Raw genomic sequence first — 24,679 nt, forward strand, 5'->3', positions numbered from 1 at the left:
TAAGACTAATGACATTGCCTATCTTTTTGTGTGCTAATTTGCCAATTGATACCTTTTTTTTGGTAAGTATTCAAACCTTTTCCCCATTTTTTAAAAAGTGCTGTTTATTATCTTACTGAGTTGCACGACTTCTTTATTTATTTTGGGTCTATTTCTGAACTCTATCCTAGCCAACTAATCTATGTGTCTGACACCAGTACACTGTCTCAAATACTGCAGCATTACAGAGGTCTTGAAATTAGAGTATGTCTTCTAACCTTTTTCTTCTGTTTTAAAATCATTTTGACTCTTCTAGGTCCTTTGCCTTTTCATATAAACTTTATTTATGTATTTATGTATTTATGCATTTATTTTAATTTTTTGTATATTTTTTATTGGAGTTAGATTTGCCAACATATAGCATAACACCCAATGCTCATCTGTCAAGTGCCCCACTCAGTGGCCATCACAAAGTCACCCCATCCCCCTGCCTACCTCCTTTTCCACTACCCCTTGTTTGTTTGCCAGAGTTAGGAGTCTCTCATGTTCTATCACCCTCACTGATATTTCCCATTCATTTTCTCTCCTTTCCCCTTTAATCCCCTTCACTATTTTTTATATTCCCTGTATGAGTGAAACCATATAATCTTTGTCCTTCTCCAATAGACTTACTTCACTCAGCATAATACCCTCCAGTTCCATCCATGTTGAAGCAAATGATGAGTATTTGTCGTTTCTAATGGCTGAGTAATATTCCATTGTATATATAGACCACATCTTCTTTATCCATCCATCTTTCGATGGACACCGAGGCTCCTTCCACAGTTTGGCTATTGTGGACATTGCTGCTACAAACATTGGGGTGCAGGTGTCCCGGAGTTTCACTGCATCTGTATCTTTGGGGTAAATCCCCAGGAGTGCAATTGCTGGGTCGTGGGGCAGTTCTATTTTTTTTTAATTTTTATTTATTTATGATAGTCACAGAGAGAGAGAGAGAGAGAGGCAGAGACATAGGCAGAGGGAGAAGCAGGCTCCATGAACCGGGAGCCCGATGTGGGATTCGATCTCGGGTCTCCAGGATCCCGCCCTGGGCCAAAGGCAGGCGTCAAACCGCTGCGCCACCCAGGGATCCCTAGTTCTATTTTTAACTCTTTGAGGACCCTCCACACAGTTTTCCAGAGTGGCTGTACCAGTTCACATTCCCACCAACAGTGCAAGAGGGTTCCCCTTTCCAACATTTGTGGTTTCCTGCCTTGTTAATTTTCCCCATTCTCACGGGTGTGAGGTGGTATCTCATTGTGGTTTTGATTTGTATTTCCCTGATGGCAAGTGATGCGGAGCATTTTCTCATGTGCTTGTTGGCCATGTCTGTGTCTTCTTTGGTGAAATTTCTGTTCATGTCTTTTGCCCATTTCATGTTTAGATTGATTGTTTCTTTGCTGTTGAGTTTAATAAGTTCTTTATAGAGCTTGGATACTAGCCCTTTATCTGACATGTCATTTGCAAATATCTTCTCCCATTCTGTAGGTTGTATTTTAGTTTTGTTGACTGTTTCCTTTGCTGTGCAGATGCTTTTTATCTTGATTAAGTCTCAATAGTTCATTTTTGCTTTTGTTTCTCTTGCCTTTATAGATGTATCTTGCAAGAAGTTGCTGTGGCCAAGTTCAAAAAGGGTGTTGCCTGTGTTCTCCTCTAGGATTTTGATGGATTCATGTCTTACATTTAGATCTTTCATCCATTTTGAGTTTATCTTTGTGTATGGTGTAAGAGAATGGTCTAGTTTCATTCTTCTGCATGTGGCTGTCCAATTTTCCCAGCACCATTTATTGAAGAGACTGTCAATTTTCCAGTGGATAGTCTTCCCTGCTTTGTCGAATATTAGTGGATCATAGAGTTGAGGGCCCATTTCTGAGTTCTCTATACTGTTTCATTGATCTGTGTCTGTTTTTGTGCCAGTACCATACTGCCATACTGTCTTGATGACCACAGCTTTGTAGTACAACTTGAAATCGGCATTGTGATGCCCCCGGCTCCGGTTTTCTTTTCCAATATTCCCCTGGCTATTCAGGGTCTTTTCTGATTCCACACAAATCTTAAGATTATTTGTTCCAAATCTCTGAAGAAAGTCCATGGTATTTTGATAGGGATTGCATTAAATATGTAAATTGCCCTGGGTAGCATTGACATTTTCCCAATATTAATTCTTCCAATCCATGAGCATGGAATATTTTTCCATCTCTTTGTGTCTTCCTTAATTTCTTTCAGAAGTGTTCTGTAGTTTTTAGGGGGTATAGATCCTTTATCTCTTTGGTTAGGTTTATTCCTAGATATCTTATGCTTTTGGGTGCAATTGTAAGTGGAATTGACTCCTTCATTTCTCTTTCTTCAGTTTCATTGTTAGTGTATAGAAATGCCACTGATTTCTGGGCATTGATTTTGTATCCTGCCACACTGCCAAATTGCTGTATGAGTTCTAGCAATCTTGGGGTGGAGTCCTTTGGGTTTTCTATGTACAGTATCATGTCATCTGCAAAGAGGGAGAGTTTGACTTCTTTGCCAATTTGAATGCCTTTTATTTCTTTTTGTTGTCTGATTGCTGAGGCTAGGACTTCTAGTACTATGTTGAATAGCAGTGGTGAGAATGGACATCCCTGTTTTGTTCCTGATCTTAGGGGAAAGGCTCCCAGTGCTTCCCCATTGAGAATGATATTTGCTGTGGGCTTTTTGTAGATGGCTTTTAAGATGTCGAGGAATGTTCCCTCTCTCCCTACACTCTGAAGAGTTTTGATCAGGAATGGATGCTGTATTTTGTCAAATGCTCTCTCTGCATCTATAGAGAGGATCATATGGTTCTTGTTTTTTCTCTTGTTGATACGATATATCACGTTGATTGCTTTATGAGTGTTGAACCAGCCTTGCATCCCAGGGATAAATCCCACTTGGTCATGGTAAATAATCTTCTTAGTGTACTGTTGGATCCTAGCCAATTTTTGCATCTGTGTTAATCAAGGATATTGGTCTATAATTCTCCTTTTTCATGGGGTCTTTGTCTGGTTTTGGAATTAAGGTGATGCTGGCCTCATAAAACAAGTTTGGAAGTACTCCATCCCTTTCTATCTTTCAGAACAGCTTTAGTAGAATAGGTATTGTTTCTTCTTTAAATGTTTAATAGAATTCCCCTGGGAAGCCATCTGGCCCTGGACTTTTGTGTCTTGGGAGGTTTTTGATGAGTGCTTCAATTTCCTCCCTGGTTATTGGCCTGTTCAGGTTTTCTATTTCTTCCTGTTCCAGTTTTGGTAGTTTGTGGTTTTCTAGAAATGTGTCCATTTCTTCTAGATTGCCTAATTTATTGGTGTATAGCTGCTCATAATGTTTTTAAAATGTTTGTATTTCCTTGGTATTAGTTGTGATCTTTCCCTTTTCCATTCATGATTTTATTTTTTTTTATTTTTATTTTTTTAATTTTTATTTATTTATGATAGTCACAGAGAGAGAGAGAGAGAGAGAGAGGCAGAGACACAGGCGGAGGGAGAAGCAGGCTCCATGCACCGGGAGCCTGATGTGGGATTCGATCCCGGGTCTCCAGGATCGCGCCCTGGGCCAAAGGCAGGCGCCAAACCGCTGCGCCACCCAGGGATCCCCTCCATTCATGATTTTATTAATTTGAGTCTTTTCTCTTTTGTTTTTAATAAGGCTGGCTGGCTAATGGTTTATCTATCTTATTAATTCTTTCAAAGAACCAACTCCTGGTTTTGTTGATCTGTTCTACAGCTCTTCTGGTCTCTGTTTCATTGAGTTCTGCTCAAATCTTTATTAACTCTCTTCTTCTGCTTGGTGTAGGTTTTATTTCCTGTTCTTTCTCCAGTTCCATTAGGTGCGAGGTTAGCTTGTGTATTTGAGTTTTTTCCAATTTTTTGAGGTATGCTTGTATTGCGATGCAATTCCCTCTTAGGACTGCTTTTGCTGTATCCCAAAGATTTTGAATGGTTGTCTCTTCATTTTCTTTAGTTTCCATGAATTTTTTACTTCTTCTCTAATTTCCTGGTTGATCCTTTCATCTTTTAGCAGGATGGTCTTTAACCTCCCCGTGTTTGAGTTTCTTCCAAATCTCTTCTTGTGATTGAGTTCAAGTTTCAAAGCACTATGGTCTGAAAATATGCAGGGGACGATCCCAATCTTTTGGTATCGGTTGAGACCTGATACGGTTTGTGACCCAGTACGTGGTCTATTCTGGAGAAAGTTCCATGTGCACTTGAGAAGAATATGTATTCAGTTGCATTTGGATGTAAAGTTCTGTAAATATCTGTGAAATCCATCTGGTCCAGTGTATCATTTAAAGCTCTTGTTTCTTTGGCGATGTTGTGCTTAGAAGATCTGTCATTTGCAGAAACTGCCATGTTGAAGTCTCCCAGTATTAGTGTATTATTATCTAAGTATGTCTTTATTTTGGTTATTAATTGATTGATATACTTGGTAGCTCCCACATTAGGGGCATGAGTATTCATGATTGTTAGGTCCTCTTGTTGGATAGATCCTTTAAGTATGATATAGTGTCCCTCTTCATCTCTTACTACAGTCTTTGGGATAAACTTTAATTTATCTGATATGAGGATTGCTACCTCTGCTTTCTTTTGAGGACCGTTTGAATGGTAAATGGTTCTCCAACCTTTCATTTTTAGGCTGTAGGTGTCCTTAGGTCTAAAATGAGTCTCTTGTAGACAGCAAATAGATAGGTCTTGCTTTTATATACAGTCTGAAACCCTGCACCTTTTGATGGGGTCATTTAGCCCATTCACATTCAGAGTTAGTATTGAAAGATATTAATTTAGTGTCATCATAATACCTATTCAGTCCCTGTTTTGTGGATTATTTCTTTGGGATTCCTCATTCTTTTACAGAGTCCCCCTTAATATTTCTTGCAGAGCTGGTTTGGTGGTCACATATTCTTTCAGTTTCTGCCTATCTTGGAAGCTCTTTATCTCTCCTTCTATTCTCATTGAGAGCCTTGCTGGATAAAGTATTCTTGAGTGCATGTTCTTCTCATTTAGGACCCTGAATATATCCTTCCAGCCCTTTCTGGCCTGCCAGATCTCTGAGGAGAGGTCTTCTGTTAATCTAATATTTCTCCCCATATAAGTTAGGGATCTGTTGTCTCTTGCTGCTTTAAGGATTTTCTCTTTATCTTTGGAATTTACAAGTTTCACTATTAAATGTCAAGGTGCTGAATGGTTTTTATTGATTTTAGGGGGATATTGATTCTATCTCCTGAACCTGAATACCTGTTTCCCTCCCCAAATTGGGGAAGTTTTCACCTCTGATTTGTCCAAATATGCTTTCTGGCCCTCTGTTTTTTGGCACCCTCTGGAACCCCAATTATATGTAGATTTTTCATTCTGAGGCTGTCATTTATTTCCCTTATCCTTTCCTCATGTTCTTCTAATTGTTTTTCTCTTTTTTCCTCAGCTTCTTTCCTTGCCATCAACTTGTCTTCTATGTCACTCAGTCTTTCTTCTACCTCATTAATCCTCATTGTTAAGACCTCCAGTTTAGATTGCATCTCATTTAATTGATTTTTAATTTTGGCCTGATTAGATGTAAATTATGCATTCATGAAGTCTCTTGATTCCTTTATGCTTTTTTCCAGAGCCACCAGTAGCTTCATAACTGTGCTTCTGAACTGGCTTTCTGACATCGAATTGTAATCCAAGTTTTTTAACTCTGGCACAGAGTACTGTTTCTGATTCTTTCTTTTGTGGTGAGTTCTTCTTTATAGTCATTTTGCTCAGTGCAGAGTGGCTGTATGAGTGGGCTGCGTCAAGAATATCAACCACGACCTAAGTAAATTTCACCCTAGATGATTCTTGTTAGAAGCAAAAATCCTTCTCTCTGTAGCATTCCAGATGTTCTCTCTTCAAATCTCAGGTCAAATTGGTAGGTTTTCAGGATGATTTGAAAGTAATCTAGGTAAGTTGGTGGGGCCAGGTGAGTTGAGGCACCTACTCCTCCACCATCTTGCCCTCCCCTCTCATATAAACTTTAGAATCAATTTCTATTTTTAAGAAGTGCTGGAGTTTTTATTGGGATTACATTAAATCTATAGATGAATTTGGATTAAGGAGATCTTAATCTTAGTCTTGCCATCCACGAGCACATTTTATCTCTCTGTTTATTTAGTTCTTTAATTCCTCCTACTAATATTTTGTAGTTGTCATGTCAGTGTTTTACACATATTTGGTTAAATGTATCCCTAAGCATTTCACATTTTTGGTACTATTATAAATGGTATTTTTTAAATGAAACTGTTTATGGCTAGCATACAAAAATACAGTTGATTTGCATGTATTGGCCTTGGATCCTGGGACCTTACCATCTCTTATCCAGTTTTAGAGGCCTTTCTATAGATTCTTACAGATTTTCTATGTAGAAGGTCATGTTGTCTGTGAATAATGACAGTTTTGCTTCTTTATCTCCATTCTTCATACCTGTATTTCCTTTCATTGTTGCACTGGCTCAGACTTCCAGTTGAATAGAAGGGTGTACTATCCCATAAATGTCAATTTGATAAATGTGTTCAATAGTATTATCAAAATCTTCCCTAACTCTTTAAATTTTTGTCGTTCTACTAATTTCATAGTTAGGAGTATTAAAATCCCCAATTATAACTGTACTTTGTCTATTTCTCTGCTCTGTTATTAGGTGAGTATACATTTAGAGTTACATGTCCTCTGGATGAACAGATCCTTCTATCATTATGAAATACCCGTCTTCATGTCTGCTAATATCCTTTCCTTAAAGTTTTTCTCATGCTTCCTTTTTACATGGAAGAAGAAGAGACTTTTCAGTCTCTGTGTGACATATTCAAAGTCATTTCTTGGAGACAGCATATAGTCGGGTCTTGCTTTCCTTTTTTAACTTTAATTTTTCAATAAGTATAAATGTACAGGAAGTTGCAAATAAATTTACAGGGAGGTTCCGAACCCTTCACCCAATATCCCCCAATGTTAACATCTTAGGCAAGTGTCATATAGTACCTATACTAGAAAATTAACATTGGTTCAATCCATAGAACTTATTCAGATTTCTCCAATTTTACATATACTCATGTGTGTGTGTGTGTGTGTTAACTTTATCATATATGTAGCTTTGTGTGACCACCACTACCACAAATGGAGCTACACAGTCATTACCATAGAGCTGCCTGGTTCTGCTCTTTTATAGCCACACCCCTGTCCCTGTTCCCTGTCTCTAACCACTGGCAACCAACAAATCTTTCCTTCATCTTTGTAATTGTGTTATTTTGAGAAGATTCTATAAATGCAAACATGCAATACAGTAACCTCTGGGATAGGTTTTTTCATTCAGTGTAATTCCCTTCAGATTCCCCCATGTTGTGCAGTTCTTGAGTTCATCGGTTTTATTGCTGAGTAGGATTCCAGGGCATTGTGCTCTTAAAAAAATTTTAACCTGTCAATCTATACATTTTAATTGAACTATCTTGTCCATTTACCAATACCATCTTGCTATTTCTTTTCTAATTGTCCCATCTGTTTTTGTTGTTGCTGTTCTTTTCCTTTTCTCTTGCCTTATTTTAAGTAAATTAAACATTTTTTAAATATTTGACTTTAGTTCTTCTGTTGGCTTTTCAGTATTCCTCTATATTATATTTTAGATGTTATTTTAGGGATTTCTATAACCATCACTCACTTCATACAGTGTACTTAGAATTAATGTTATTACCCTTCGCATAAACTGTACAAATCTTACAACAGTAAAATTCCATTTACCTGCTCCTCTGTCCTTTGTATTATTTTTGTCTTCAATTTTACATTTACATACATAATATGTTACTATTTTAATGTATTTAGTTAAAATAAGTTAATAATTTATTTTTATTGAAATGGAGATATTTTCCTATGTTACTGTCTAATGCTGTGCTGTGAATCATAGACTCTGATTTTTTTACTGAGAATTAGGCATTGTAATTGATTAAAAAAAGTTGAAACTAAAAGTATAATTGACACAAGTTTTTTTGTTTTGCTTTTTTAAGATTTATTCACTTGGGAGAGCAAGTGAGCAAGTGAGCATGTGCATGAGCAGGGGGAAAGGCAGAAGGAGAGGGAGGGAGAGAGAATCTTCAAGCAGACTCCCTGCTGGGCACAGAGCCCGACATTGGCTGCAACCCTGAGATCATGACCTGAGCCGAAATCAAGAGCCGACGGCTTAACCCACTGAGCCACCCAGGCGCCCCACAAATTATTTTAACATCACTTTCCTCCAGCTTAGATAAATAAATCCCTAACCATTATTTCTTTGTAAACAGGAACTTTAAATGATATGCACACACACACAAAAAAAATCTCAGTTTTAGCAAAAGTTCTAGATTTAAGATTCTGGAAACTATTTAATTAAATGCCAGGAAATATCCACCCGACTCCAAAGGCCTGGTCTTACATAAAGCTTCAACAGAAAACTTCCTTAAATTTCCTCTGTAATTGGATATTGAACTAAAATTTTTGAGAGTAAATTTCCTGGAGCTGTATCTTCATGTACTTAAGAGATATTAGTCCTTGCTACTTGTCAGTGGGTTTTCATGCCTGCAGTGCTTACAGACATAGTACAATGGGAATAGCATGGTCTGAATAAAGACACATGATGTGAGCCATGTCATGCAAAGCCCCAGGACATGCTGATGATCAACTTTGGATAAAGGAATAAGACCACCCTAGGTCAATCCTCATTCTCCCTCTTTCTACCTCATACTTCACTTTCCTCCAGAGGATTATTTGGAGAGAAATATAGAAAAGAAGTAAAGTTTCTATATTAATATTTTCCCTTAGGACAACTGTGTCAAATTGAATTTTTAAAAATCTGTTTCTTTCTATCCTGATAAGTGAAAATAAAACCAGATTCTTTCTGGTCATTAAGGAGAACACCATTATTTTTTTCAAAGATATGTTTTTCTCCACTATCATGGAATATACTAATTTTTAAAAGGATTTATTTATATATTTATGAGAGACACACAGAGAGACAGAGACATAGGCAGAGGGAGAAGCACGATGCAGAACTCAATCTCAGGACCCCAGGATCATGACCTGAGCCAAAGGCAGATGCTCAACCACTGAGCCACCCAGGTGCCCCTAGCCTAATTTCTTACTAGAATATGTTATGACAGTAAATGTGTCTTATTGGATATGGCTGACTTTCCTTCAGAAATCTGGAAAAATCTCATAGCTCATCCCTGTAGTTTTATCCCTGTCTACTACTTTAGCCTCATCTCCTCAATACTGCAAAGAAACCAACCCCTTGTTGTCTCTTGCCTGTATGCTCTTTCCTCCACAGGAAGTCTTTGTCTTCATTTTCCATCTGCAAAATATAACAGTACTTCAAATCTTAGCTCCCGAAAGAGATTTCCCTCATATCTGCAAGCTGACAGCAATGTCTTCTTCCTTTAAATCCATTGAAGTCTACATATCTCGTAACACATAGAGCTATTTGTTAAAATGTCACATGCACTAATTTACTAATAAGCTACCTGTGGGAAGGACGGGCTTACTAATATTCATATTCCCCATAATATGCAGTGCAGCATATCTTACTTCAAACATACTGGATAGATACCCATCAAGCAATCAAGCAATTAATTGATTAAAATAGTCTAATATGCTTCGCAAATGTCTCCATTACATTCAGCAGGGCTGAGCCTAAAGTTCATTGTGGAGGTGGGGCCAGTTCTGAAAGACTTGATGAAATCCTGCACAGGATCGGACAAGAATAGATAACTTGTTGGGTACATCTGCCAGCAGCTGAGCTTCTGGCAACTTTTGTTTGGAGTGAAGAGCTTTCAGCCCTGCTTTCACCATGGCACCTCGCTCCCATTATAATGTTTTGCCTCCTGTTTTGTTTATATGAAAGACTACAGTCTCGTCTTAGAATTTCTGGGTATTATGAGTACCTTAGGGAAATCTGATTATAGAGATAGTCTACTCAACAGTGAAGAGTTTCAATTTGTTTCTATTGAGTTTTGTCAATTCCGAATCCCAGATACCTTTGTATTCCAGTCCATTGACTAGAGCCTCCCAGCCAGACGTTGAGGCATCTGTTTCTATAGTCTTTGGAACTGGGAAAGATAAATAAGAATGTGCGGGAATTATCTGTATATTTGCTAACCACCAATTTAGATCTAAATAGACTCCCTCTGTTAGGAAGACTAATGAATTCCAATTCTCTGAAATATCCTTTGCTTTTAACAAGCAAGATGGAAGGTATCTAAAGAAAAAAAGAGAGAGAGAGAGATACACAGAGGGAAAAGCTGTGAATAATGCCACCAGAGAACCAATTATGTTCACCAGCTGGCATTGAGAAACTTGTTTCCTTTGACAAAAAAAAAAAAAAAAAAAAAAAAGATTTCAGTTTTAGTTTCAAACTCCTTTTTGACATTGTGTTCTTTAGGGCTGAATGACAAATGCTCCCAGAACCCCCCCCCCCAATATATTGGGGAGAAATTCTTAACACTTGTTACATGTAATATGACAAAGCAATGGGCAGGAAGAGGAAAATGAGCTAAGGCATCAACATGGCAGTTAATAACAATCAACTGGATAAAATAATAGTCTCCCCAGCCACATGACTGAGTCAGTGATACATTCAGGACTTGGCATGACAGAGATTTAAAAAAAAAATGGTCAGGATGTTTCACAGTTCTAAAAATATATTTTTTGTGAAAGAATAGTTAAAACCTGTATTTTCCAGTAATACAAACTGTATTTTGAACTTGATTTACCGCCCTATTTGGGGGGACCCCTCATTGATGGCCTCTAAGCCTAGAACTGAGCCCTTTGTGCTTTAGTTGGGGGAGACATCACATCTTACAATGTTAGTAAATCAAAGCCTAGTTCAACAGCATGAGAGCTTAGAGGAAGAAAATCAAATCTAACTAAATAATGCTGATTGTAAAAAACATTATCTATTTCAGAATCTCTCAGCTGGTAAAACTTGGAAGGAAGTGGTGTCGCCTCAAGGTTCATTCATGCTGTAGCATGGGTCAGAATTTCCTTCTCTTTTAAGGCTGAATAATATTACGTTGTATGTATATGCCACATTTTGCTTATGTATTCATCTTTGATGGACACTTGGGTTGCTTCCACCCCTTGGCTATTGTGAATAATGGTGCTGTGAACATGGGTGTACAAATAACTGAGCCTTTGCTTTCAGTTCTTTTGGATTTATACCAAAGAATGGAATTGCTAGACCATATGGTAATTCTATTTTTAATTTTTAGGAACTGCCACTGTTTTCCATAGCAGCTGTACCATTTTATATTCCCACCAGTAGTGCACAAGGATTTCAATTTCTTTACATCTTCACTAACACTTATTTTCTGTTTTTGTTTGATTTTTTTTTTTTTTTTTGGTTTTGTTTTAGCAGCCATCTTAATGAGAATAAAGTGGTATTTCACTGTGGCTTTAATTTGCATTTCCCTAATGATTAGTGATTGTATAAGTCAGCTTGGACTGCCATCACAAATACCACAGACTCTATTTTTCACAGTTCTAGAGGTTGGGAAGTCCAAGATCAAAGTTCTAGCCAATTATATTCCTGGTGAGAGCTCTCTTCCTGGATTACAGATAGCTGCCTTCTTCCTATATACCCACACGGGGGAGAGAGAGGGATCATTCTGTCTTCCTCTTCTTCTAAGGCTATCAATCCTAATAGATGGTGCTTTCATTTAACTTTAGCTACCTCTTCAAAGTCCCATCTCCAGGGACCCCTGGGTGGCTCAGCGGTTTGGCACCTGCCTTTGGCCCAGGGAGTGATCCGGGAGTCCCCAGACCAAGTCCTGCATCGGGCTCCTGGCATGGAGCCTGCTTCTGCCTCTGCCTGTGTCTCTGCTTCTCTCTCTCTCTGTCTCTATGTCTATAATGAATAAATAAATAAAATCTTAAAAAAAAAAAACAAAGTCCCATCTCCAAATTTAGTCATATATGAATTTTAGAAGAACATAATAACATAATTTGATCCACAGCAGTGATGTTGAACATCTTTTCATCTGCTTATTCACCATTCGTATATCCACTTTGAAGGAAGATCCATTTTGAAGTAGGGTCATTGTTTTGTTTTAATTTGTAGAAATTCTTTGTATATTCTGGATACTAACTCCGTATCAGATATATGATCTGCAGATATTATCTCCATTCTGTGGGTTGTCTTTTTACTTCTTGATGTGTCCTTTAAAGCACAAAAGTTTTTCATTTTGATGAAATTCCATTTACGTGTTCTTTGGTTTCATGTGGTTATGGTGTCCAAACTAAGAGTTGACTGCCTAATTCAAGTCACAGAGATTTACTTCCATGTTTTCTTTAAAAAAAAAAAAAAGATTTGTTTATTTGAGACAGAAAGAGAAGGCACACTTGAGTGGGGGGAGGGGCAGAGGAAGAAGGAGAGAGAAGCTCCAAGCAGACTTCCCAGTGAGGGGCTCAATCCTCAGACTCCAAGATCATGACCTGAGCCAAAACCAAGAGTCAGCTGCCCAACCAATTGAGCCACCCAGGCACCCCTCCTATGTTTTCTTCTAAGAGTTTTATAGTTTTAGCTCCTACATTTAGGTTCAAAACAGTCCATTTTGAGTTAATGAGTTAATGTTTGTACATGGTGTGAGATATTCCTCTTAATTCCTAAGAACATAGTAGTTTTAGAATGTGCTTTACTAAAGTAAATATGAAAAAAAGTTAGTAAGGAAGGGGTTCTTTTTTTGGTTGTTATTCTTTGGGGCCTTTTAAAAAATTTACTGACTCATTGCAGACATAGAGAAATCACATCTATTTATATCACCAAAAATGCACTTCATTTACATTAAGCTCATCCAGTCTGTTTGATAAGCAGAGAAATCTAAACATAAGGTAACTTCACAGGAATGGCTGCCAAGAGCAGTTGAGATAACACTCATTAAAGTATTATGAATAATATCATGATTACAAATAAAAGCTTGGTCTCATCTTTTTAGCCCAGAGTTGGCTAAGGCTACATGTCATTTTTTAATTTGATTAATGGCAGAGTAACTAATTGGGGTGGAAAGGGATTAGCAAATCATTCAAGATGTCAGGTGTAGTCATAGCACCATTTTGTCAGAGATGCTATAGCAAAGTTTGTAATGACAGACGTGTGTAATAAATAGGAGCCAAGAATACTCAGATTTAAACAGTTAAGGAGGTGCTTTTAAAATCAACATTTTTAGTTAGATTTGATTTTCTTTCTCTGAGTTATCATACTGTTGAATTGGACTTTGATTTATTGACATTCTAATATTTGGTACCCATTTTCGTTTTGCTTTGCAGGATGCACAGAACCAAAAATTAAAGACAAGTATATGGTACCAAGAGGTAAATGATGTTTCCTTCCATACATGCTGGACTCTTGATCTTAATCTGTTGCAAAATATAATTATTCTAAGGAATAGATATTTTCTTTGTGTTTGTAAGTTAGCTTCTGCAGCAGACCTAATTTATTAGAATCTGTGTAAGATACGTGGCCATGTTTTCTGGTTGGGGCACCATCTTTAGGAGCTGGAAGGAAAGTCCTCTCCCCTAATAGTGCCAACAAGCAGATCAGTTGGGTTATTCATCCAAATCCCTCTTCGGTTCTTTGGTGAGCTTGACATTTCCCCCTTTTAATAAATTTCTGTTCTGGCTACTGCTAACAGGTTTGGGATGATGAGTTTTTATCCTGGAACCCCAGCATGTTTGATGAGATTAGAGAGATTTCTCTTCCTCTAAGTGACATCTGGGCCCCTGACATCATCATTAATGAATTGTAAGTGTTCCGGGGTGTATTTCCATGGGGTTTAAGCTGCTTGGACTATTCAGGACCATTGCTGTTTTGGTCATTGTTGCTATTTTTTGTTTCTCAACTTGAAGAGAATCACAGTGTTGGGAATATTCAAGTTAGAAGGACCATGGGTTGACATCATTTAAGATAGATAGAGATTTGATTACAAATACTTGAGGTTACCCATGGGTTATGCCTGTGTTGCAAGAGTAGCAAGTAAATTAACTTTTGAGGCATTCCTGAATCCATCTTTGCCAGGGTGAATTCTATCATGGGAAATGTGAATCTGTCTTTGCACTTCTAGGCTAGTTCTGGATATCATGGTCACTACCATCTCATAATCAGTTCCGTTTGTGGATTGAAATGACGAAGGCCCTCTTTGTAACAGCAAGGTCTCCTGTGTTTCTCATAGGGTGGACGTTGAGGGGTCACCTGACCTTCCGTATGTCTATGTGAACTCCTCTGGGACCATTAGGAACTCTAAGCCTATGCAGGTCGTTACTACATGCAGTTTAGAGACATACGCTTTTCCGTTTGACATCCAGAACTGCAGCCTGACCTTCAGTAGCATCCTGCACACAGGTAAACCACGACAGGCCTAGTCTGCTGGTGGGAGACACACTCGTGCTGGGTTGGCACACATAGGTGAGATTCTGTCTATGAGGCTTATTTTATTCTTGCACAGAAGTGACAAGAACCTAAATCTCTTCTTATAGTTATTTGGTTTCTGTTGTAATTCAAACAAAGTACAGTGCTGTGCCCAGATACATAGCTCATTGCTGCTGTTGGTTTGGGAATACTATATTCACCCTCTGCTGCCATCAAGAAGGTTATAGAAGTCAGGACCAGCGCTATCATTCTACGGATAATGGAGTACAAACTGTAAATTCACGGTTAGGTTGTTTGTTTGTTTCGCTGCTAGAAAGGTTTTATTCCACATCTCTCTCCCTCATTCATAATGGTTGTATGGAACCCCATCTCAGGGAGATTGTGCATGTGGCGGCAGGAGCAAAGGGAAGAATTTGAACTGGAAGTTGGGAAAGGGGGCTATTACCGGTGCCTCTCTCTGTGGGGAAGTCACTTGTTTATGTTGTTTTCAGTGGAAGATGTCAACCTGGCCTTCCTGAGGAGCAGAGAAGATATTAAGCAAGACAAGAAAGAATTTTTGAATGACAGTGAGTGGGAACTTCTTTCCGTGTCCTCAACATACAACATCCTGCAGAGCAGCGCTGGAGATTTTGCGCAGATTCAGTTTAATGTAGGTCCTTCTCCTCCCTGATCCCGCTGGCCACTTCCCTGCAGGCTTAGGCTTGCCATGCTGGGCTGAGGAGTCACTGCTCTGTTGCATATTCTCACTCATTACCTCTGAGAACAGATGATTCCGGAGGCTCTGGACATCCCCTTGTGTTAAGGCATTTCACAGCCCAGAGATTTAGTCACAGATGCAGGATTTCTGTATGTGGGTATAAAAAGAATGATTTTTCAGGCACCTGAGCCACCCACCATAGCACACATCCTGAAGCCTTCAGTACATACTAACATCCTCATTCCTAATTGCTACAGAGAGGGAAAAAAGAAAACCCACATACAACAACAACAAAAAATTGGGAGAAGAGTGTCTCTTCAACATTATTGTCCTGTTTTTAACTAAGTAAATTATTAATCCCAGATACAAATTTATAAGATTATCATTATTAACTGGACTATCTTGAGCAATTAGTTAACAAATCACCAGCAGAGTCCTCAGAGACTATGGTGGTTTCTGAATCAGAGAGAACAACTGCTCAAAAAGGACTCATTGAGAAGCCAGACTTCTCAGTTGCACCACCAGGGATATTCTTGGCTGCATTGTCATGGAGAAATTTGTTCCAGCAAGAGCTTAGGAGGTGGGGTGCAGGACAGTGAAGCCTAATGTTTTACATTCCAGAGGCAGCCACCCTTCCTTCCCTGGCCTTTCTAGCAAACTGTTCTGATAAGTGGTTTGCAGCAGGTTCATGCAACTGGTAGACCCATGATTAGTATTCATTTCTGCTTTTTTGCACCAAGTCAGCTAGTGGTGGTGGTAGTTGGGTGGGGAAAAGTCCTTCATGCCCGATGATGTTTGATTGAAAAACAGAGACTATAGACAAGTCAGGGTCATACACAGGATGAATTCTGGAAACAAGCCCTTTGAATAAGAAGGAAAATTCAGACTAGACTAGGTGCTATGGTTATGCTGGATAATTCTATGCTAAGAGAGGGTGGTATTGAAATAAGCTATTATTGAGGCCACAGATGCCCCTCCATTGTTAATAGGTGTCCCATGCAGTTTTCTAGCGAAGCTCTTGTTAAATCAGGGCCTCCCAGAAATAGCTGTGGTTTGAACCTGACTCAATGGATAACTAACTAATCACAACTCACACCTTCTTGGTGGTGGGGTTTGGGTGTTTCCCTGTTCTGCTTGGCTTTTAACAAAGCTGGCATTGTGGCTTGTTTGTCCACTTTTTTTTTTTTTTTTAAGCAAGAGAAAAAGAGGGGAAGAAAAGAAAGCTTTTTTAATTTCAATGAGTTTCTTGGCTAAGAGTAAACACCTCATTAATTTTAAAGATATCAGCCCACAAACATTATTAATGCAGCCCGAATAATGGAGAGCATTAAAGGGAAATGTGAGGGAGTAGCACGTGCAAGGTGGAACATAGTCACCTACCAAGCACTCCAGAGAGCGCTGCACACACCATTACCTACACTGCACGACGGAGACAAACACAGGCAAGAGATGGGACAGATAAAGGAGTACGCGCACGCACACGCACACACACACACACACACACACACACACACATGCATGCATACATACTCTCCATAAAGCAGCCACTATTTGTGGCTACATGTCACCCCTTGCCCTGAATATTAATTTGTCCTCTCAGTAGTGGCAAAAGGTTTTCTCTGTAGTAGCTCCATTTTAAATATGATGAACAGAGACATAACAGATTATTTAAGGAAAGGAGAAGCTTCCCTGCATGTCAGGAACGGTGATCCCATTCTTCTGTTCCATTCACTGTCATACTTCATCTCCATGTACAGGGTCATACTGAGGCATGCTAGAGGTGGTCATTGATAGGATTTCATGTTTTTGGAGCTTTCCCCTGGGTCCCTTTGCCCTGGGGCTAATGTGGATTCTCTAGCAGGGCTGGCTTCCACCCTGGCCCTCTGGAACAGAGTAGGGAAAGAAGCCTGAATAGTCACAGATCATGTTTCCCAGGGCAGGGAGCTAGGCTCAGCAGCAGCTCTACAACTTTGAAAAGACTTAAAATAGATTCAGTGACTATCTCAGTCCTCTGTCTCCTTTGACCTCTCTCAGCCTCCATGCCTCCCCATGCCTGCTATGTGTACCATGGCTAGGCTTATGTTCTTTTACTCCATACCAATCATCATACTCTGAAGTCAACAACTTAAGTATCCTGGTGTCCTTCAGTAGCCCTTGGACAATGATGTGAAATTCAGAGCCTGGTTCCATGCCAACATTGGGTTTACTAGGGTCCTGACAGCAAAGGGCCATCTCCCTCTTAAACTAATCATGTGCTGTTTCCTAGTCGAGGCTGCCCAGCGGGGGGTTGAAGACAAGTAGGGGCAGGCAGGAGGAAGAATGATCTGTTCCAAATATGTTTGTCACTCTGGGCCTGATGTATACTGCTGCCCCTGATATGAAATCAAATGCTCAGAATGCCTTGTTGGTTCCAGCGAATGTGCAATCATATCTGCTGGCTCCAGGACACATATTATTTATCAGAGGGCACAGCTAACACTTTGGAGTCCGGCTGCATTCCACAGGGGGCCCAGAGCACAGGCACTTCTGCCTACAGAGATGGCTGTGTGCAGCCCAGCTCCCAATCCAACAGCCATAGGAGGGGAGGTTACCTCCAATACATTATCGGAGGTGCTGGTTCCCAGAAACAGCAGGCTGAGGATTTGATTTCTGTATGGCAGCTTTTTGTTTTTTGGGTTTTGGGTTTTAGGTTTTTGTTTTTTTTAAGAATGAGGGTAGAAGTGGGAGGACGTAGGAATAAAAATGTGAGAATTCATTTTGGATGTAAGAGGGTGGACAACTGTGGGAAGTAAAGTGAGCCCAACACTAAGCTATCCTCACACTGAGTGAAGTGTTCACGTAGGCGGGAGGTGGGGGCCATGCAGGGGAGTCCTAGAAAAATGCAGAAGGGCAATGGAGAAAGAGAGGTGCCTTGTCTATCCTCTTTCTCTAACATAGTCGTCCTTTCTAGAGTGGTTTTGTTGAGCTATCTATTGAATGCAGCTCATAAACTTGATAGAAGATCTTTCTGAGCTTCACCAGATTGAGAGAGGGAGAGAGACAGAAAAGAAAGAGAATTTAGAGTTCTAGATATCTCTCTAGTGTCACTCAAGTATCCCTGGAATCATAGACTTTCTGCTAATCGAGCCTGACCCATGGTCCAGACCCAAGAAACTCGCCCTCCTGTGCAAGGATCTTACTTAGATGGCAGTAACTTTCCCATTCTTTCTGAGTTGGGAATGTTGGGAGGGGCTTGGGAGAGAAGGAAGATAGTCGTCTGTATGAAGCGTGAGTCTGGGCGTCAAAAGTTCCAACTATGTCATAAAGACGGTCATGCAAAATTGAGTACTGGTGGGGTCTACCATCAAGGAGGCAATTAGAGGCTAACCTTGGGGCCTATTCCATCTCCAAGGAGCTCTCCACACACACATTCTGAATTAGATTGATCTCTTTCATTAACATCAATAGGCTCCAAATACCTTTGTGTACTTATTATTACCTGGCTTTAATGGATAATGAAATTGTGGCATAATATTGCTAACACCTGAAGGGTGTCTAATGGAGAACACGGACTGAAACTAAAGTGCTTTTTCTTCCCTTTCTGTGGAATTTAAAGGCACCAGCTCCCTTAGTCCATTAGAAGTGATGGGCTCCAGGTAGGGGCAGTTCCGCAGAGAGCAGTGTCTCACCAATCTGGTGACGTACTTTCCTCCCCAGCATCGGCAGGCAGTTACTGTCTCTGGCATGACCTGAAGAGAGGTAGCCCTTGGAGGACTGACCTCATGAGGGGAACCCCCATTTGTGCTAACTCCACACTCTCACCCTACTGAAGCTAAAAGTAGCAGTACTCATGGACTCCAGTATAACTCAGCAAATATCTTTTGAGCTCTTATCATGTACTAGTCTCAGTGGACCCACCGAGGACACAAGCATAAGTAAAACAGGGCTCCTCAAAATGCCGCCTAGGGAGACATTGTAACAATAACCACAAAACTGAGCATTTATTTGACACCAGGCACCATTTTAAGAGTTTGTACCTGTCAACCTCACGTGTCTATGAGATTGATGCTCTGAGTACAAATCGTACAAATGGATGAACTAGAGTACAGAGAAGTTAACTTGCCCAAGTCTAGGTCACTTGCCCAAGGTGTATAGGGTGACTATGGAGCTTGGGCTTGAACCCAGGCAGTCTGACTCCAGAAACTACATGCTAATCCTATATGTAGCTCACAAATCAACATAATGTAGCATATTCCAGTCCATTCTTTGGCATTCGTCCACTGTGTGTTACTGAGCGAGTTGCCTATAATAGTTTCCTAGGGCTTCCATAACAAAGTACCACAAACTAGTACCTTAAAACTAATTCATTCTCTCACAGTTTTGGAGCCTAGAAATCAGGCAGCATTAGTTCCTTCTGGGAACCCTGAGGGAGACCCTGTTCCATGCCTCTCTCCTAGCTTTTGGTGGCTGCCAGCAATCCTTGGCTTGTAGATGTATCACTCCAGTCTCTGTCCCCATCCTCATGTGGCATTCTCTTTTGTGTATCTCTTCTCTTCTTCTCATGAGGACACCAATTATTTTGGAATAAGGGTCCACCTCCTGGAGTAATAAGACCTCATCTGAACCAATTAATTATGTCTACAGTGATCCCATTTCCAAATAAGGTCACATTCTTAGCTTCCAGGAAGGACATTAGTTCTTGGGGCCATTATTCAACCCATTACAGTCCACTGCCCTCTGGCTCCCCAAAATTCTTGTTCATCACATGTGCAAAATGCATTCACCCTATCCTAGCATCCCTAAATGTCTTAACCTATTTCATGCATCAACTCTGAGACCAAAATATAATCTAAATATAAACTCAGAAGGTCCCAAATCCCTTCATCTAAATCAGGTACAGGCTCTGGGTATAGTCCATTCTGGGACAGACTTCCATCTGCAGACTAAAACATCCAACCACCAGAGTCTGGTTGCGGATTCCATGGGATGGGGAGGGGCAGAAACCTATCCTATTAACTATTCTAATTCCAATACTTAAAAAAAGTACTTGACCCTCTGTTCATGCTCAATTAATGTCTCTTGAACAAGACAATAAAGGGATTTGAGGATCAAACGAGATGCGAAAACAAGCCATTTCTGAAAGCTATATGATAAAATAAGAATTTCTTTAGGCTGTACTGGGCTTGTAGAGAAAATTAGTCTAGTCCATAAGTAATATTTCCCCTAAGTCAAACTAAGTAAAAAAGGAAGGTCCTTTGTTCTTGAAAAAAAAAAACAAAAACAAAAAAAACAAAGAGGGGGTCTATTTAGCTGTATAATTTTATGAGCCAAACACAGGCGGGGGAGATTGCTACTTTATGTCGAGTAGCTGTGTACCCTTGTAGCTACATGTCTCCCTTCCACTTTTGGCCACTGCTGATCTCCAGGGACACATATCCTCCTGATAGCACTGGCTGCCTGGCTGGTGGGGCCCAGTACAAAATGAAAATGTGGGGCTCCCTGTTAAAAAATTATGAGTTTCAAAATGGCACCAGCAGAGCATGCAACCAAGCACCAGGCCCTTCTAAGTGCTGGGCCCTGTGTACCTGCCCAAGCCGCATGCTCCCAGAGCCAGCCTGTTCTCCCAGTCCCTTGGCTCTTGCCACACTTCTTCCCTGGCACAATGGGGGGCATGTGGTCTGGTAAAACTGGGGAGCCATCTTTGGTTCTGGCCCAGGTTTATGTTCATTCTCTACATGAGCCTCTGGGTAGAGAGGAACCACCTAACCATGTGCTCATTACACAGGAGCGTTATTGACACAGTACAACAGCCCATCTCAATGATGGCCAAGATGTTCAGCAAGCAAAAGCAAGGTGCTTTTTAATTTTTTAAAAGTTCTTTTTAAAACATTTATTTATTTATTTTAGAGGGAGAGAGAGAGGAAGGGCACAGGGAGAGAAGGAATCCCAAGCAGACCCCATGCCCAGTGTGGAGCCCAATGCAAGGCGCAATCTCATGACACTGAAATCAGGACCCAAGTCAAAACCAAGAGCTGGATGCTCAACCACCTACACCTTGTGGCCTTCCCAATAAAGTGCTTTTAAAAAGTGAAAAATCAAGGCATATACCCAGGATCACTTAAACTGGCACGTATCGGGGCACTTGGAATTGAAGGCCTCTGGAGCTTGATTCTCTTGACTAAGTCTGGGCTGTTTCTGCTTAACCATCGTGGCTACTTGGACATTCTTTAGGGTGGTGTTCTTACCCTTTCCAACCTCTTCATGTCATATCTGCCAGGAAGTCTAGGGGAGTCCTGGTCACCCCCCACCACCCCGCCGGGCACACCACAAAGACCCTGGTGGACTCTGACCACTTGACTCCCATCCTACCATCCCCAGCTAACCACTGCCATCTCTGTTACAGCATGATGAAGACAGCTTGAGAGGCTGAAGTGGACGACAGGTCATTTTGTTATTGTTTTCCTTGTTGACCATGCTTTGGTAGAAATGTGTTTTAACTGAATTATTACAAAGCCTGAGTGTTGCTTTTGTTCAGATATTTGCACCCAGTTATGCCTAGTAGACTATAATCCTCCAAACAGCTCTGACCTGCCGAGCTCCACAGAGTCAGGATATGCTCCCAGACTTAGTGGCTGGGGAGCCCCCACCCCATTCTCTTCTGCAAGGTGCTAGATATCTGGTCTCAACCAAGCTCTTCCCACCACCGTCTCCTCTGGCCCTGGCCTCTGCCTGGGCTTCTCCCTATGTGCTTGCCTCACAGCAGGAGGCGAAGATGAGGGAGAAGAACTCAGCTCTGATGTCTGGTCAGATCAAGAGTTGTAGCGACTGGTGGAAGAGAACCGGGCACAGCCCAGCTCTGCCATTTACTCAACTTACTTCAGGAACCGAGCTTTATTTTTTCGACTCTAGAACGGCGGTGTTCCATGACCTGCCAAGAAGCTCACAGTGAGAATTAAATAAACCACGTCACATGTGTCAAAGCATCTCACATGTTATTGGACACCTAGAAAGCATTCAGTTGTGTAGTGAATCAGAGAAATGGGAGACTCCAGACACTATTTTGTTCCCAGATCCCACAGCAAAGGGCTCAGAACCTTCATTGTTCAGTAGACATGTCCTGAATACCCACTATAAAATAGGGATTATTTTTGGCCCCATGAGGGATTTTTTTCATCATTGCTGCTCTTGCCCTCAAAGTGTCACGGGACGCAGTCCTGTCATTCCCTGATGAAAATAGTTTGTGTTTATTAAAGACATTTCCTACCACCATCCCAGAGAAGTGAGGCATACAAAAAATGGCAGTAGCAGAGCAACTTTGAGTCTCAGATCCCCAGCTGAAAACCCCACTCAGCAGCTCTGTATACCTGGCCATGCTGCTGGGCATCTTCCTTGTCCCCCCTGCTTAGATCCACTTCGCCCCTTCTGCTGCCCTGTGCTTCTGGAGATGAGCTGCAGCCTCATTGACCAGTAGGAAGAGGGAATGGATTGGCAGGAGGAGGAGGAGGGAGAGTAAGATGGTTATCTCTCCATCTTTCTCCGTGTGGAGTCACCACCAGGCTGGCTGTGCCCCTAAGAGGGAGCCCTAGATCCTGTGTGGGCTCTCTCTCCTCAGGTTCTAGTCACATTCCCAGCCCCGGGCCCCATCAGGGCTAAGGGTAAGGATAACTCAGTCAGTCCTCTCAAACATCCAGGGCACCACCCTCCTTCTTGTGGTTGCCCTCTGCCTGCCCACACCTTGTAAGCGGTCTCTTTGCTAAGCTCTCCTCAGATCTCCCAGGGGTGCCATTGGTTCCTGCCCAAACTCTGACAGACACACAAGTGCTGAGGTGCTCACATTCCACAGAGGAAGTCAGGGTAAGCCGAGAACAGTGCCAGATGTTGCATAAGTGGCATAAGGAGAAAGATCTTAGTGTAAGACCTGGATTTAAAACAGTTACTCGCTGGCTGTGTGAGTTTAAACAAGCAGTTTAATCTCTGTGAACCTCAGTTTCCTTGTCTGTAGAATGGAGATACTAATGCCCAGCCCTTCAAGTGGGTGTGAGGATTGAACAGGACAGGACACAGGAGACACTTAGGCTAGTGCCTGGCCCATGGCCGGTGGCAAACAAATAGATGCTGATGCTTCTTCTTATAATTAGTAATGTTAGTTCCACATAAAAGCTTAAAGGTTTTTTTTTTTTTCTATTTTCTACACAAAATAATCTTTTTCTAACCTACAGTCTTTTCACATTATGCAAAAATGTTGGGATGTCTATGGATTCTATTTTTTTAACTTTTATTTAGTTTTTAAAAAGATTTTATTTACTTATTCATGAGAGTGACAGAGAGAGAGGCAGAGACACAGGCAGAGGAAGACACAGACTCTCTGCAGGGAGCCTGATGCAGAACTCGATCTTAGGACCCTAGGGTCACACCCTGAGCCGAAGGCAGACACTCAACCACTAAGCCACGCAGGTGTCCCTGGCTTTGGATTTTAGCCCCTCAGTGCAGACCTTCTCTTCAGTAGACGCCTTGTCCCTGGCCAGGTGGTGATTCGCAGGCGCCCGCTGGTCTACATCGTGAGCCTGCTGATTCCCAGCATCTTCCTAATGCTTGTGGACCTGGGGAGCTTCTACCTACCACCCACCTGCCGGGCCAGGATTATGTTCAAGACCAGCGTGCTGGTAGGCTACACCGTCTTCAGGGTCAACATGTCTGATGAGATGCCAAGGAGTGCAGTGAGCACCCCTCTGATTGGTAAGCACCCACGGGGACACCAGACACCCAACTTCCATCATTCCTGTCACAGATCTGATGTGGCATTTCAGATCAGGGGCAGGAGAGCCCCAGACATTCTGGCTAATTCCACCTCCTCTGGTTCCTTCCCTCAGGGGTCTTCTTCACAGTCTGTATGGCTTTCCTGGTTATCAGCTTATTTAAGTCCATCCTGTTGGTCAAATTGCTCTATGATGAGAGGAACAGCGGGCAGGAGCGGCCCCTCTTCTGCCTTCAAGGGGACACTGATGTCGATGGGCCTAGAGTAGATCCCAGAGCCCAGCTTGCTGGGGTCCCAGGTTAGTGAGAAACCTCAAGGTCCCTACCCAGGCTTGCTCTATCACACTCTCTGCACCGGGTCCCATTAGTGGAGCACCAGGCCATGTGTCCTGCTGTGCAAAAAGTTTGAAACACTTGCTTCCTTGCTTCTGTGATGCATTTATCTTACTTCTCTGGAGACCTGCTGGCTTTCCAGAAAGCCGCACTTTAGCTCAGAGGTCAGGCCTTCAGTTGACTTTGCTTGTTTTTGTTTGTATTTTCCAGTTTTAACCGGTTAGCTAAAGTGACCGAGCGACTGGCCCTAGAATCATAGAGTACTGGTGTGTGTGCGCACATGCTTGTATGCATTTGGATCCCTGTTGCTTAATGGGAACCAGTGTAGGAATTACCCCACTGCTCACTTTGGCAGCACACATACTAAAATCGGAACAATACAGAGGTTAGCATGACCCCTGTGCAAGGATGATAGGCAAACTTGTGAAGCGTTCTGTATTTTTACTGTATATTTGAAAGTTGCTAAAGAGAGTATATCCTAAACATTCTCATCACAAGAAAAAA

At 41.2% G+C, this 24,679-nt stretch overlaps 1 protein-coding gene and 1 non-coding gene across 2 annotated transcripts in view; both read left to right on the forward strand.

Moving 5' to 3' along the window:
• HTR3B (5-hydroxytryptamine receptor 3B) overlaps positions 1 to 24,679 on the forward strand; it is a 58,178-nt gene that overhangs the window by 28,295 nt on the left and 5,204 nt on the right. Inside the window, exons 3-8 of the mRNA XM_077893572.1 lie at positions 13,314 to 13,358; positions 13,679 to 13,788; positions 14,216 to 14,385; positions 14,904 to 15,061; positions 23,614 to 23,824; positions 23,959 to 24,141. Of these exons, the coding sequence (XP_077749698.1) occupies positions 13,314 to 13,358; positions 13,679 to 13,788; positions 14,216 to 14,385; positions 14,904 to 15,061; positions 23,614 to 23,824; positions 23,959 to 24,141 (877 nt within the window). The remainder of the gene's footprint in view (positions 1 to 13,313; positions 13,359 to 13,678; positions 13,789 to 14,215; positions 14,386 to 14,903; positions 15,062 to 23,613; positions 23,825 to 23,958; positions 24,142 to 24,679) is intronic.
• On the forward strand, positions 24,515 to 24,618 carry LOC144311686 (U6 spliceosomal RNA). Its single transcript, XR_013377265.1, has one exon. It is a non-coding gene; the product is annotated as a U6 spliceosomal RNA (small nuclear RNA).

The sequence above is a fragment of the Canis aureus genome, chromosome 3 (genome assembly GCF_053574225.1).
Source record: "Canis aureus isolate CA01 chromosome 3, VMU_Caureus_v.1.0, whole genome shotgun sequence".
Taxonomy (NCBI): Eukaryota; Metazoa; Chordata; class Mammalia; order Carnivora; family Canidae; genus Canis; species Canis aureus.